Consider the following 16070-nt stretch of genomic DNA (forward strand, 5'->3'; position numbering starts at 1 on the left):
TGTTTCAGATTTTCGTTGAGTATCCAAAAGAACGTCAATTCTAGTAGGGGTGGCAACAAAACTACTAAATTTAAAGAAACTAGAAAGATGAAATTCAGACTCACTGTGTTTTTTCACTGCAGTGTTGAGATGATTCAAATCCGCATACCCTTGATAATTCCAAACACCTTTTTTAGTCTCAATTTCCCGACAAAGTCGGGAAATTTTCGGGACGGAAAATGTTCGAAATTTTCCGAAGCTCTTGAAAAATTGAATTATACACGTCATTTTCACCTTAAGTGATTGTTTTTGCATTTCTGATACATTTGCACTGCCGAAAACATCGAGTTTAACAACTTTTTAAAATGACCATTCAGTATTTCCCGATTGCTCGGGATCCCGAAAAAGTCGGGAAGTCATTTCCAGAAGTCGGGATCGGGACGGGAATTTTTTTTCCCGCTCCCGGTCCTGACTTTTCGGGATCCCGCACTCCCCTAAGAATAATAAACATGTTCAATAGTAAAATTTATTCACCACATCACACTCGCAAAGCCAGTCTGATATTTCATAGAGTTCTTTTCGAAAATGTCTCTCAAAACCTTTTCCAGCACCACTTTTTCCTTTAACATATGTTGACATCGTGAGATTCGGACATGGTCGACCATTGTCAATCACTTGTTTCTTATCTGAATACGAAAGCGAAGAAAAGGAATTATTTAAATATTTTTGCACAACACTTTCACTATTCTCCATCTTAAAATAATCACATCACTTCACACGTTTAAAAAATAATGCACAACAGTCACGAGCAAAACAATGCGGAACGCGGGGTGAATGAAAGTCAAACCGTTGGGAACAAATACAACGCCTTGTGAAGCTAACCATGGTGGTGTGTGGCAGGGTGCGCATGCGCGGTCATCCTATGTTTCGGCAGTGGTAAGACGTTGTATTTCCTCTCCAACGTCCTGGCAGTGCGGGACCGATCTGCCTGCCTGACAACCACTGCGCGCTGCGCCGCGTTCGAAAACTACCGGGCGCTCGAGACTGACAATTAAAGAAAAACGCTCAAAATCGTAATTTATAAAAGTACAGATACTTTCTTCTTTATTTCATTTTCCTTTGGCCGTTGACACACGACTTACACACCCAGAGAAATCGCCACTGACCCATACCCAGGTTCGAACCTGGACCCCCTGGCACCACAGCATGCTGTACAAACTACTCTGCCAAGGAGGTCGGCTGCCATGACTGGATACTGTAAGTTCATGTATTTGAGGGTTTGATAGATAGATCTACGTATGATAGATGTCACATTTTTATCAAAGTGTACATAATAATTACAGGAATTTTACGGTTCACTTACTTTAAAAAGTAAATACAAAGATTTAAATATGTGGGTTGGAGATTTAATAGTGGCAACTATTTATTTACAAATGATATAAAAGAGATACCTCTGTGAAACTTTTACAGCCCTTCGATGTATTCACCAGCATTGTGCATAACCAGTTGCCAGTAATGTGGAAGTCGTAGTATACCTGTAGCAGCGCCTGATCTGTTGATGGTTCAAATGAAGCAGTTTATTGCCTGAAGAATCTCTGGAACAGTTTGGAAGTGAATGTCACAAAGTGGTTCCTTTATATTAGGGATCGAATGAAGGTCACAGGTCCAGGTAGTATGGGGGATGGTAGAGCACCTGCCAACCCCTACAAATCAGCCAAAGGTTGAGCAACATGCACCCGAGCATTGTCCTGCAAATCCTGGGAGGATTCAGCAGAAAGTGGTGCCTCTTCTTTCGCAATGCAGGTCGCAGGTAATGTTCCAAAAATGAACAGTAATACTGCACATTGACGGTCTGTCCTTGAGGTACAATATGTGTTAAGATAACACCATCACAGTTATACACGAGAATCACAATAACTTTCTCATTAGTGAGGTTCTAACTACACAACATTCGACCACCAACTCCAATGATACTATATTTCTTTTGTCATTGTGCATGCATCTAGTGTTGGAAGGAAGAGTCCATTTACAGGGAGGTAGATTAAGTATCAAATTAATGTGTGGTATAAGAGAGAAGCACCAGTTCCCTTTCATGGCATATATACAGGAGTGTTGCCACTATTAAATCTCAAACCCACACATTTTATCCTTTACTTTCATCAAAAAACTATTACTATTTTACAAGATCTATCTACGTACAATTCCAGAATGAACATGAGAATTACAGCTTCATTTTCTATCATTAAAATATACTGTTGATTGTTTCCATGTGTTTGATAGTTTCCCAAATAATGTTTCTTCTTTTAATTTTCACTCTGATTTTAAGACCATATTTATAGCTTAGGATTCGAGAATCAACTTGTGACATATGATTTACTTCTGTTGAATATTATTTATCATCAGGTTTCATAAAAAGAACAAACTTTGCATCCCTCCCCTATACACATACGACTGGACATAAGTATGCAAACACACACTACATTTTTGCATATAAGACAGGGAAGAGAGAAGAAAATTCTTACCTTCTTCATGTGGGTGACTTCTCCTGGTTCAGGACGTTGCTGCTGCCTCTCAAACCCCGGTCCAAACCCTGAACTTTTATCCTGGGGCGAATCTTGGTTTGGGTCTTGCTCCCATCTTCCCTGTTGTCCACCTCGAGCCTGTCCTCCACGGCCACCAAAGGCTCCATGCACACTGTCCGGTTGCCCTCCCGGAGGACTGCCATGAGACCCTTCAAACTGACCCTGTCCACTTTGATTACTGAACCGAGAAGAAAACTGACTTCCAAACTTGCTCAATTGTCCACCATATCTATCTCCATACATGTTGCCTTCATATGAGTCACCTTGGAATATCTTATATGGTTCTCCCTCAACATTTCCAAACTGATCTGGATTACTACTACTCTGACCTTCAGCACTTCTCTTATTTCCGTAAGGAGTTTCTTCTTGTGAGCTTTCACCGTAACCTTTGAAATTATATTCTGGCCTTTTGTAGTTGGCATTGCCATACTGTGCAGTGTTGGTGTTTGCACATGGTGGTGGTGTTCCGTAAGGTGCAGTTGACTGAGAGGCACCGTAGCCTCCTGTTGCTTGTGGGTTTGGATAACTGCTGCCTTGGGTAGTCCCGTAAACACTGCCTGGTGAACTTCCATATGCATTCGGTGCACTACCGTACATACCCTTTGGTGGTGCTCCATATGGTGGAGCTTGTGGTGTACTGTAAGTACCACTAGGAGGAGCTCCATAAGGAGTTGCCGGAGGCATACCATATGCACCTGCTAGCTGTGTTCCTCCATACGGAGCATTCTGAGCATCACCATATGCACTTCCATACCCATATGCGGTTGGTGGTGGCATAGCATATGCATTTGCTGATGCCTTGTAAGGGTTTGCCTGCGAAGCCGCGTAAGGATCTGGAGGAACTCCCAGTGGTGGTCTTGCATATGATGATTCATGAGTCTTCCCTGGTGCAGCAGCACCCTGGGTTCCTCCGTACTGATCTCCTGTAGAATCACCAAAACCTGCTCCATATGAACTAGTCCCAGGCTGCTGCTTTTCCGAAGACTGCGGATCCCTGGAACTTCCCTTGCTCTGCTGTGTTCCTTGCAAATTTGAAGTTTGAGACACTTTGCCAGGTGGAGAGATATAAGAGGAGGAACTAACATTGTTTGTTGGCACCGCTCCTACCACCGTAGTTGCTGTATTGCACCTGGCTCCAGATGACTTGCTGGCATCCTCTGGATGCGGTGGTTGAGGAGGATTACTGTATCCTGTAGGATCAACAGCTCCGGCACCCTGAGCTTGTGCTGCGCCTAATGCTTCTTGATACTGAAAAGATAAATTTACATCCAATTTGACATTTTGTAAAAATGTTATATGTCATTACAAGCACAACATTACATGTAAAACAAAAACTTTAAAATATGAACAAATGATTTTTCTACAAAACCTGCTAACAAATAAGTGGTATGATTTGTTGTTCCTTAGATTAAAGAAAATATATTATTACAACAATATTTCTCCTCGGTAAATGCCAAAAATATTCCAAGCTTTCGATAGGTAATGTCACTCTCACTTCTACCCTGAAGAGTGACGTTAGCAGTGGCGTAGCAACATATCGCGAGGCCCTGGGCGAGATTAGAATGCGAGGCCCCCATCCGTTCTTTAAATTTGAAATCTCCATTTAAATCGATAGAAAATCTTCAAGGATACGTCAGCAAATTATCATATTTAAATATTAATAGTAATAATAAATTACTGATGAAAATTATATTTAATATTATGCCACATAGAAATTTACACTTGGCAGAGGTATATTCTGGATAATGGATTTTTCTTTAAAGAAGGTAGTAGTAATAATACTTTTTAAAGATGTTCTGCAGGCACTAAGACATAACTGAACTATCCTTAAGTAGGCTAAACTTTCTATAAAAAAATCAGAAATGCAGAGTACGAATCTTTAAATATAACATAATTTTCAACGAGTTCTTCTTTGCCTTCTTATTTCAAAATTTGTAGGATTCAAATATCAATAACCATGGCATAAGAAGAAAATATCGAAGGACGCACATAAAATTTTTGCGTAAATATTTCAAGATAAATACGACAATAATTTTAACTTTCTTTCTGGCTCTCTTAGGCTTAGGGACTCACCCGCCTGCGTATTACATCTCTGATTTGACATATTAATTCAAATTATAACGTTAAACTTGAATTTAAAGACAGATAAAAATAGAATGTTTCAATTTTATTTTCCCCAAAAAATTAGCCTTTTTCGATCTACTTTTCTCACTTCTATTTATTACATTTTGCGTATCAACTCCATGGGACGCGAGGCCCCAGCCCGTCGCCCACTTCAACTACCCCTTGCTATGCCACTGGACATTAGCTCTCGAAAGCTTGGAATTTGCTCCACAACCTGGTCGATAACGCGAAAGAAACTTTTCATCAAAGGGGAAAATGTCTTCAGTAAAAATATTGTTTGAAAGCATTGCAAAAAGTGCACAAATCCATACGCTGTGCCACACCTGCCTGGTCCATTTCAGTTGTCATCAAATATTAGAAAACGAGTCATGGCTCCCTGTACTGTTCAACTGTTCTAACTAAGCGTGATTTATAACACCACCTGAGTTGTGAAAAGGATGGGATGGGTTTCTTTTAACGTTCTTATGTGACAAAGTGGATAAGAATACATGGTATTTCATTCATTCACTGGGACAGCACCATATCTATACTTGAGCGTAGCAATGCGTAACTAACGCCTTCGTGCACTCGTCCTGGACCTTCTTTCGCAAATCTGCTAAATGCCCGGACATAACTGCCGTCCCATCATAAGTTTGAACAAAATAACTTTATCCTCCAGTTTCTCTTATTGACAATTTTTACATGAACAAATAACCTGTCAGATATACAATCGGTACTCACATCAGTCCCGTCCTCCTTATCCTTATGCACAGATCTCAAGACAGTTGACAATTGAGACCTACTGTTAACATTAGATGGTCTGTCTAACATATATGAAAGAAAGTGATTTTTAAGTTTATTTTTTAAAAAAAATCACTCAGGACAACAATAATTGCGTGTATTAGATCATTGCATTGCATGCTTTACAATGATGGAAATAGCACTCGGAAAAATTTTAATCCTGATGACGTCAGAGAAACCCTGCCGTAAACATGGTAGCTGAAAAAAAAAAGGCTTTTTATGACCAGACCTCCAGCGGTCGTCGGGTGTCTTCCGAACAGGTAGAGAGATTCGCATATTTTTCAGCGATGACCTGGGCCAGCGAACACCATTACCTTCAATAGGAAACGTAGCACGAGTGTTGGTCATGGGGAATAGTACTGGGCTCTCATTCCGATGCGTTAAACTTAGCTAATCCCTTGCGTATTTCTTGCTGTTTTATAGTGTCACTTGGCTTATTTCGCACAAATGTGAGAATATTCTGACTTATTATTTACTTCTTCTCTAAAATATTTAAAATGCAGTATTTTGCTAAGTCATTGCTGCATCTGCCGATGACCGGACGCCTCACCTCTGGAATGCAGATTTACCAAACATTAAGGCAATTTAAACACATCAGCTGAGACGACCCAGAGAACTTTGGCAATTTTTCAATAACAACTGCTGTAACCAGATTTACAAGATCAACATCGAGTTGTTTTGTTTTACTCCAGAATAGTAAATAAGTACAATAGAGGGTAAAAACTTTAAGACCACCAACTTTTTCAAATAAATGAATCCTGACCGAAAGGTTTTGGTACAAATATGGAGTAAAATTGTATGGAAGTAATATAGTGTGTGAGGCATATATTGCCGAAAAGATATTGGTATACGTCTTGTAGTTCTTGAGATACGAAAGTGGAAGATCAAATTTCTTAACTGAAAAATCCAGCATTTTGAAGTACAGATCAATGTGTATAGACATAACCGACATCGTTATGACAGTACTGAATTTTTTCCAGTATTGTGGAACATGAACGAAGGTTTTGGTGCAAGAAAAAAAAATCCCCCAAAAATTTCTTGTTTTATATTTTTTTTCTTCTAAAATTTGCAAAATAAAAAAATACAGCGAAAACTGAGAGGTCTTCAGATAACAATATTTTCTTCAGCGACTGCGATGGAGTGAACAAATTTTATCAGTCATTAGTTGAAATGTGTGCCAATAGATGGCACAGAAAGACATATCTCGAGTAGCAGCATTGTGTAAGTCCAAACCTGTTTTCGTTACGCTTGATAATAAACAGACTGTTTGAATCGCAAGCTATGTGATAATGGGGAAAAAAATCTGTGCTCGTGGCCATGAAATGGCAAATAATTGGTATGTACAGATGCAATAGGTCTCATAGAGAAATTGCAGTCGCATTGAATGTGAGTAAAACCTGCATAGCGAACACAATAAACAAATTCAAGCGGCAAGGTACAGTGGTTGATAAACCATGCTGCGGCCGCCCCAGGGTAATGTCTGTACGTGAGGACCAGATTATCGCGAGACTTGCCACACGTCAGCAGCAACAATGGCTTGTATTCAAGCGAGGGAAATCCCATTGTTGCATTGGCCAGCACGAAGTCCGGAGCTGAATCCTATAGAAAATCTATGGAATACCATTGGTCTTCGTGTAGCCAGACGCCAGCCAAAGAATGTCCAGGAACTTCGTGAACAGATCTCCGAAGTATGGAATGAGATTACACTCCAAGAATGCCAGAAATTGGTCCGCAGCATGTGAAAACGTGTGCAAATGTTATTGAAACTTAAAGGTGGACCTATTGACTATGGAAATTTCACACTTCATTCATCTAATTTCAGGAGAAATGTTTGTTTCCAAGTATATTTTCAAAGTTCAGATTTAATGATTTTACAAATTGTACCTTTATTTGTATCTATTAGTTATAAGTGCATTAATATGCCCTTATACTGTCTTGATCTTGATGTACCTTTCAATAACATTACATAATAATTTCAATTTTGTATTAAAGTGTTTATTTCATGAAAAGCACTCGCATATGTACTTTTTCTGTTTGTCTGAAAAACACATGACAAGGTGGTCTTAAACTTTTGGTAGGGACTGTATATAGGGTTTGCAAACAGGGATCGTGACAGAAATTCATTTAAGTTTGAGTTTTGGTTCAGATCAGACTGAAATCACTCCTCACTTTATCAGTTCTAATTCGGCACTGTGGACTGAAATTGTATAGGTAAATCGGACTCGAACTCGAATTGACGCTGGCAATTTCTATTCTGGCCCAGATAAACTGAACTGAAAGCTACCCATGCAAAAGCATTCTGGTTTGCACCACTTCAGAACCAGTTTCATGGAAAGCAGTCAAACAGCAGAAAACATATCGGTTTGAGATTACAGGCCACGCCACGGCGGAGGCATCCAGAATTATGGTTTGAGTGACTGAAATTGGTCAAACTACTGCACAGAATCGGTTCGACTTTGGAATGCCAGAAAGCTGTGATGCGCAGAGAGGAAAAGCATTTCAATGTGTAGAGCACAAAAGACCAAGCCGTTTCATTTGAAGCACTCGCTGGTGCCATATCTAACTTTTCTTTTTTTAAATTTCAAGATAGAAACTTGAAAATCAATGTGCTGGTTATGTGTGCTGTGAATATAGTTAAAGGGGAGCATTTAAAGTAATTGGAAATGCAAGTTGGCAATTTTAACCTTTTAATTTTTTAAGGTAGAGAGTTTAAGATAAGAAAGTTGGTTATTTATGCTACTGTGAATACAGCCAAATAGGAAAGTTTTTAATAATTGGAAATGCTGGGTTGTCATTTCTAACCTTACTTTTTTTTAACTAGTGAGTTGAAAATCTGTATGCTGGATATTAATGCTACTGCATATATAACTAAATAAAGATGTTTTACAACAAGAAAAACGCTGGGCTTCCAAATTTTGTTCTAATTTTTCATTATACATTTGAAAAGTGGTATGCTGGTTGTAGGCCTATGTCCTACTTTGAATACACCAGATTTTGAAAATTTTAAATGGAATGAAATAAAGGGTTATCATATCACTTTTATATTTTTGAAGCTATGAAGTAAAATCAGTATTCAATGGTTATTTATGCTACTGTGAAAACTATTCATTGATTGTTGTTATTTTGCATCGGTTTTCTGCCACTTTTGGCTAATCACGATGAGGATGAGTAGCCTAATGGTATGATGAAGAAACACTTACAAAGAATATCCATGTCTAGGGCAGGATTCGAACCTGGGACCCCTAATGTCATAGCAAACTGTGGTATTCACTCCGCAACGAAGACGAAAACAGAGAAATAGTGAAACTAAAAAAATACAGAAATGCCGATATGCCATATTTAACATTTTAATTTTTGAAGCAGAAACCTGGAATTCGGTATGCTGGTTTCTTATGGTGATGTGGTTATAAGAAAATTGGGTCAATTTAAAAAAAAAAATAAAAAAAAAATACAAGTTGCTATATTTTTAACTTTCTGAATCCAGGAAACTGAAAACGGTGTACTGCCTAGCTATCAGAAATATAATCAATTGTGAAATGTTCAAAATTTAAATGTTATTGTTGTTATAACTAACTTACTTGAAAAGTAAAGAGCCGAAATATGCATGCTGAGAGAATATGGCTTAAATGAAAACTCGGTATGATTTTGAAAATTGAAAAATTCGTTAAGAAAAAGAAAAGTGAAAATCACCTCTGCTCTTTCTAAAACCTGATTTGCCTTTCTTACATAAATCTCAACAAAATACTTGAGACATTTATTCCCTTCACTGCAAGATTAAAGATTAAAACTATGAAAAAGGACAATAAATGAAAAATTTCAACTAGATTTACAATCACTTATTGTATATAAAGCAGAACTTCCATGCAGCCAAATGGTTAACACCCCCAACTTCAGAGAACATCCCACGTTCGATCTCTGGTAATTTCCAAAATTTTGGTGTCGCCCAGCATCTTGAGGACAATTGGGAAGGCATTTGAAAAGTCATAGACTCGAAAACCAGAAAACAGCACCAATGGGACTCTTATATGCAACAAAAAGTCATTAGCAAGCTTCAGACCTCAAAAGATTCTCCCTACACATAGTTCACTTAATCAACTGTTTTTTTGCATTTTTTTTAAATGTAATCTTGCAAATGGGAATTGTTCCCACTCAATGACAACGTTTTCAAGTACGTTGGACTTGAAAATGTTATTCATCCCTGTCCTGTACTCTTCAAGAGAAACTCCTCCAAATAAACACAGTAAACAAACTGTGGTAACATACAAAAATATGACTCGAACCAGAGTGCTTGGTTATAACCATAGCACTATACAGGGTTAGTCAAAAGTTCCTGACCACCCCTTATAAAATGAAATGTAGATTGCAGCAATTTGTCATGGTAGTAATATGTTAGGCCTAGGGGGAAACATTTTGGTGCATGTCATGAAAACTTTAATGATAAGGAAGTTGTGGGTATATGAAAGTGATAATTTTGTATCATTTGCAGGTGCTGAACCATGCCATTGACCAAGGCGAACGAATCCAGATCATCAAGCTGGGGGGGGGGGGGGGAAGGGGCAGAAGTACCCATGCTGTAGCTCATGATTTCAATGAACGGAACCCTCAATGGGACCAAGTGTGGGGTCTCAATTGCTGACCAGGTTCAAAGAGAGCGGTACAGTCCAGGACAGGCCACAATCTGGTAGGCCCAGAACTGCCACTGACAAAGGAAGAGCTACGGCAGTGCTAGAATCGTTTGCCAAGTCTCCGCAGTGCAGCACACGTCGAATGTCTGTGCAATGTGGTGTCAGCCAGAGTTCCATTTGCAGGGTGTTAAAGATTGTTAAGTGGCACCTGTACAAGCTGCAGTTGCAGCACCATCTCTCTGAGGATGACCCGGATAGGATAATGTAGTTTTGTGTGATATGATCCACATTTTTATGTGACGTCACCAGAAGAAGATATATCACTAATGTATTTATTTTTGTAAAAGAAAGCGTAATTTCTTTGTTATTATATGTAATAATGCACCTTGTTTGTAATGTATATGTTTTGTTTATTGTATTTTATGCTACATTATGGGTAATTTAATGTATCTTTGTTTGAGAGAGTGCACTAAACAAATTTGTATTTCTAAACATGCATAGATGTCAGTGGCGTGCGGTGACATTTAAACTAGGGTACGCAACATGGGCCAACCGAAATGAATTATGGGGGCCAGAACCCCCTCCCCCTCCCTGGCCATCATGTTATTTAGAAAATAACTTTTTTCTACAATTTTATAATGGGAAATTTCTCATCCTTGTATCAATATCCAAATGTAACGAGGTAAATATATGTATGATATTTTATATTCGCAAATATATTCTGATAGTAGCTACGTATAGTCCAACAATTCAACTTTGATTATTTCCTTCATGCAGTGCGATGAACATTGAACGGGAAGGAAATGGCACAATCATTTTCAGTCCTTTCAAATTTCATGTAATAAATTTGATAAATCTCACTATCCTCTACTATTTCACACCTTTCGCAGAGTAAACCAACGAATAAGGCCAACAATAAAGTTTCACTGTTTTTCTACTCAGTCAATCACTCTGTAGAGATATTTTTTCTTCTTCTCAAAAATCAAAATGCCTAATATACTGCTTACCATCCTTCACAACTCCTGCCTGAAACAATTCTTCCAAATCAGGAACAGACCATCCATTTCGGATTATTTACACTTTTTTCGTAAATTCCGAAAATCCCTTCTCCAGTATGTCATCAATAACTCCCCTATTTTATCACTTCACAGCACCGACAAACAATAGAGATCCTGTAATGTAAATAATATGAACGAAACACTCGCTGCAAATTTCACACGACAGAAGAAAGCAAAAGTCATCCTCCCACGGTACGTTGTGTCCGGTCCGCTATGCCTAGGGGCATGCATATTTCGTTTTTGATGAAAAAACGAAATTTGAGAAAACACATTGTAGTGTTAATTTTTAATGTTTTTGAAAGGTGTGAGATGCATTTTGTGACCATGTTTTGTCACGAAATAATGCGAAATGAACTGCAAAAAGCGAAATTAACTCTTAAACACGAAATTTAGGGTTTATTCACCGACGTCACACCTTCTGAGGTCTGAATTATCCTGAGAGTTATGTAATTCCCGGAAAATTGATTAATTCTGCTGTTAATATTGGAGAAACAAAAATTGACTCCTTTACACAGAAATAAATTTAATACTCGGATAACTACATAAATGGGTTATTAGAAGTGAAATGTTAATTCTGTGGAATAAGTGTAGTTTTTAAATCAAATTTAGGATTATAGTCACAACTTTAAGACCAAAATGTCTTTTTATATACCACTTTTGATCCAATTTTTCACCACTATAACACTGATATTTTATTTTATTTACCGCTTTTGAACCCGAAATTGACTCAGTTTTTATACCGAAATTTTGCTTATTTATTTACCAAAAATATGTGCCTCTAGCTATGCCCGAAAACCATGCGTTCTTGTGGATGAATGAATCGGAGTTGCCAGTCGACAAAGTATTTTGTAGAAGGGAGATAATTAAGGACAAGCAGAAAATACGTCAGCATACATCCCAGAACACTTCAAAAGCTAAACTACCGTACATCACTTTGCAATGTCTGGCGGGAGGGAGGGGGTCTCATTCGAATCCCATTGTAAGCATTGTGTTTTATTGTTTTTCTTTTATCATTCATTCATATCGTCGGGTCAACAATCAACTCCCATGTTATGGAACTCAAAGGAAATGTTGATCCCGAAAGGAGATAAACAGATACTCTCATACTCTGAGAATTGTGCGAAACTTGCAAATTGTTCACATATTTTCCCCTCGACACAGTGACAGTCCATTCTGGTCCTCACTTCCCTATACGAAAAAAAACAAAAAAACTTGCTAGTGTAACTTTAGCCTCACATAAATATTTTATATGTGATAGTTTACGCGTATATTAAATATGATCTTCCACCAATACATATTCTTGCCCTCCTCTCTGATTCCTGTATCACTTTTTATAATGTATTTTTATTGCAACCCAACAGTGATCTATCTATGCGTGGCTGCTAAATGCTAGTAAGCTAAGCATTCCAGAAAAAAAAATATGTTGACTACTGTCAACACTGCATACGCTGTCAAAATCTTGGGTACCCTCGATGCTTAGAATTGGGAAAGAAGTGAGAGAGAGTGTAAGCACGGGCAGACCCAAACACGTGGTCGGGGCTGATATGAGCCAATGGGGTTACCTTCCGAATTTCTAGGGTACCAAGCAGAAGAAACAGCGTCTTTCTGCGGAAATCGGCAGGAATGGGGATCAAGTGGGTGCCGAAGTCACAATCGGGATCATTCGGGACTGCCTTCAGGAAGGCAGCAGCGTGTTCTTGCGGAAATCGGAATTTCTTGCAGCGGAAAGTAGTACAGGAGCACGGGTTCTGAAACCGAAAATGGCGCTCGGTGGCGCTCGCCTTAATGGATTTCTCTCGTAAGGCATGAGCGCCATTTTCTCGCAGTGTTGCCAGCTCACCCCAAGAATATTTCACCATGTGATATTTTACAGGCGAAGCTAACCTACAAATGGGAGTTGGCAACACTGGCAACATCAATTGCGGTTCAGTGTTGCCAACTCACCTCAAGAATATTTCACCATGTGATATTTTACAGGCGAAGCTAACCTACAGAGTAGTACAGTGGCACGGGTTCTGCGCCCGAAAATGGCGCTCGGTGGCGCTCGCAGTGTTGCCAACTCCTCACTCGAAAAAATCACCAAGGTTTTTGTTTTTGGGTATAACCTAACCTCAAGCAAGGAGCTGGCAACGCTTGAGGTTTTCTCGCAGTGTTGCCAACTCACCCCAAGAATATTTCACCATGTGATATTTTACAAGCGAAGCTAACCTACAAATGGGAGTTGGCAACACTGATTAGTGGAGGTGCACGGGTTCTGCAACATCAATTGGCGATCAGTGTTGCCAACTCACCTCAAGAATATTTCACCATGTGATATTTTACAGGCGAAGCTAACCTACGAATGGGAGTTGGCAACACTGATTAGTGTAATCAGCTCAGTTGAGCGCCATCAATTGGCGATCAGTGTTGCCAACTCACCCCAAGAATATTTCACCATATGATATTTTACAAGCAAAGATAACCTACGAATGGGAGTTGGCAACACTGACTAGTGGAGGTGCACGGGTTGAGTGCCATCAATTGCGGTTCAGTGTTGCCAACTCACCCCAAGAATATTTCACCACATGTTATTTTTACAGGCGAAGCTAACCTACAAATGGGAGTTGGCAACACTGACTAGTGGAGGTGCACGGGTTCTGCGCTATTATTTGCGGTTCAGTGTTGCCAACTCACCCCAAGAATATTTCACCACATGTTATTTTTACAGGCGAAGCTAACCTACGAATGGAAGTTGGCAATACTGGTAACATCAATTGCGGTTCAATGTTGCCAACTCACCTGAAGAATATTTCACCATGTGATATTTTACAGGCGAAGCTAACCTACAAATAGAAGTTGACAACACTGGTAACATCAATTGCGGTTCAATGTTGCCAACTTACCTGAAGAATATTTCATCATGTGATATTTTACAAGCGAAGCTAACCTACGAATGGGCAACACTGACTAGTGGAGGTGGCCGGGGTTGCGTCCGAATCAGCAGCAGATGTCACCTGCACCGTTACATCCGGGGACTCAGCTAATTTTTGTTGTCCGAATTTGCGGTAGACGTGGAGTCGGAGGGAAGAGCAGAGAGGCGCGACAGATGCACGCTTGAACTCGCTGTGATGCTGCGCTTGGCAGCCATATTCTAATTTTTATTTTGTACAGGCAACATTTACTGATTAGAGGATGTAAAACTCAGTTATATTTTAATATTTTATCGATAATACTGAATGCAGAAAACGTAAATGATGAAATAGCGTGTTATATTTTTAATGTGAGTAGTTAGGTGGAAATCATTGTCATGTTTGTTTGCGCCCCACGCAGTGGGTGAAGTTCGGGCTGACACCTGGCGGGAAAAGTGACAGCTGTACTACAAGGGGACATGCAGATTCGGACGACTTGGACGTGACTTCGAGTGCACGCGAGAGCAACGGGAGAGAACAGGATGGAGCGCTTGCCAATCCGGACACGGCTTTTGTAAACCTCTCTCGCGAACGATGTGCCACACGTGCACGCGCGCGCGCGCCTATCGGTAGATTATGTTTCGCGTATTTATTCGTTGCGCTGACACAGCGTGATGAGTAAATAATGCATTTTCTCATTTTTGAAGTACGGATGCACTTTATCGTAATCTTCCAAGTCCCGGGGACACTAATGTTTGTATATCGTGACTTTTGTAAACCTCTCTCGGGAACGATGTGCCACACACACACGTGCACGCGCTGGCGCCTCTTATTATTTTTGTATTGTGACTCAAGAAAACAGCACCAAAACATCAAAAATTTATTTTACTTATTTGGCGATCACCAAAACCTCAAAAATAAAAAAAAATAAAAAACTTATTTTCTCTCCATGTTCCGCGCATTTATTTGTTGTGCTGGCACAGCATGATGAGTAAATAATGCACTCTCTCACATCCTTGAAGGATGAATGCATCTTATCGTAATTTTCCAAGTCCCGGGGACACCAATGTTTATATATCGTGATTTTTTGTAAACCTCTCTCGGGAACGATGTGCCACACACGTGCACGCGCTGGCGCCTCTTATTATTTGTGCAAGAAAAAGATGTTAAACCTGTTAAAACTGCTCTGTGACCCTCTCGTTCTTCACGTCGTACGCGAAAGACTTCTCTGCAATCAGGATGACGCTGCACACGGTATCATCGGGCAGCGCGTCGTGGAACTCGCAGACGATTTTGATGTTGGTGCGATCGTTGACCACCACCTGCTTCCTCTTCGTCGTATTGATGACGAACATCGGCCTGCGGATTTTGAATTCGCTGGGCGTGTAGTATACGTCCACGTTTCCCTCGGTCACGCGCTTGTAAGCCGTGTAAGCTTCGTAAAGTTTGAGGTAATCGTCTTTGGTCATGTCGAGGTTGTAATTCTCGCGCGGGAACACTTCGTTCCTACCATTCTTGAGATAAACATTCTTGATCTTGCAGTCGTCGAACTTGCTGGAATCTTTTTCCTGGTTGTTATCGCGCCCGGTTTGAAAAAGCACTACGACGAAATCTGGCATGTCGAACTGTATGTTGTTGAACTGAGTCGTCACGTCGAATTCCATGTGACTTCCCGACGCCAACTTCTGCACGCACTGGTAACCGTGAAAGTGAATCGGCACCTGCGGATTCTTCAAGAACTCCGCTTTGTACTTGAGGGCGTAGTTTGTTTCGTATTCCACGATCGGCATTCTCAATTCCATGCTCCGGATGACGCACTTGGCTGCTTCGGGTAATGTGTTGGCTATCGGCGTGCCGTCGGCGTTCAAGTTGGTGTATCGCATCAGTGCGTCGTTGTCGTTGGCCGCTCTTCGAATCGTGACGCGCAATCCTCCCTTCCACATGATCTCTTTGTAGTCGGAGAAGAATCCTGGTAGCAGACGCATGGGAAAGAGCACTGTGTGACTTCTAGTCGATATTTTGGTTCCCGCTTCA

General features: G+C 40.0%; 1 protein-coding gene across 1 annotated transcript in view; it reads right to left on the reverse strand.

Annotated features, from left to right (window-relative positions):
- The window catches only part of LOC145994067 (uncharacterized), a 136050-nt gene that overhangs the window by 34243 nt on the left and 85737 nt on the right, over positions 1–16070 (reverse strand). The window contains exon 5 of the mRNA XM_083130152.1: positions 2502–3809. Within this exon, the coding sequence (XP_082986278.1) occupies positions 2502–3809 (1308 nt within the window). The remainder of the gene's footprint in view (positions 1–2501; positions 3810–16070) is intronic.

The sequence above is a fragment of the Lepisma saccharinum genome, chromosome 10 (assembly GCF_977018435.1).
Source record: "Lepisma saccharinum chromosome 10, izLepSacc3.1, whole genome shotgun sequence".
Taxonomy (NCBI): Eukaryota; Metazoa; Arthropoda; class Insecta; order Zygentoma; family Lepismatidae; genus Lepisma; species Lepisma saccharinum.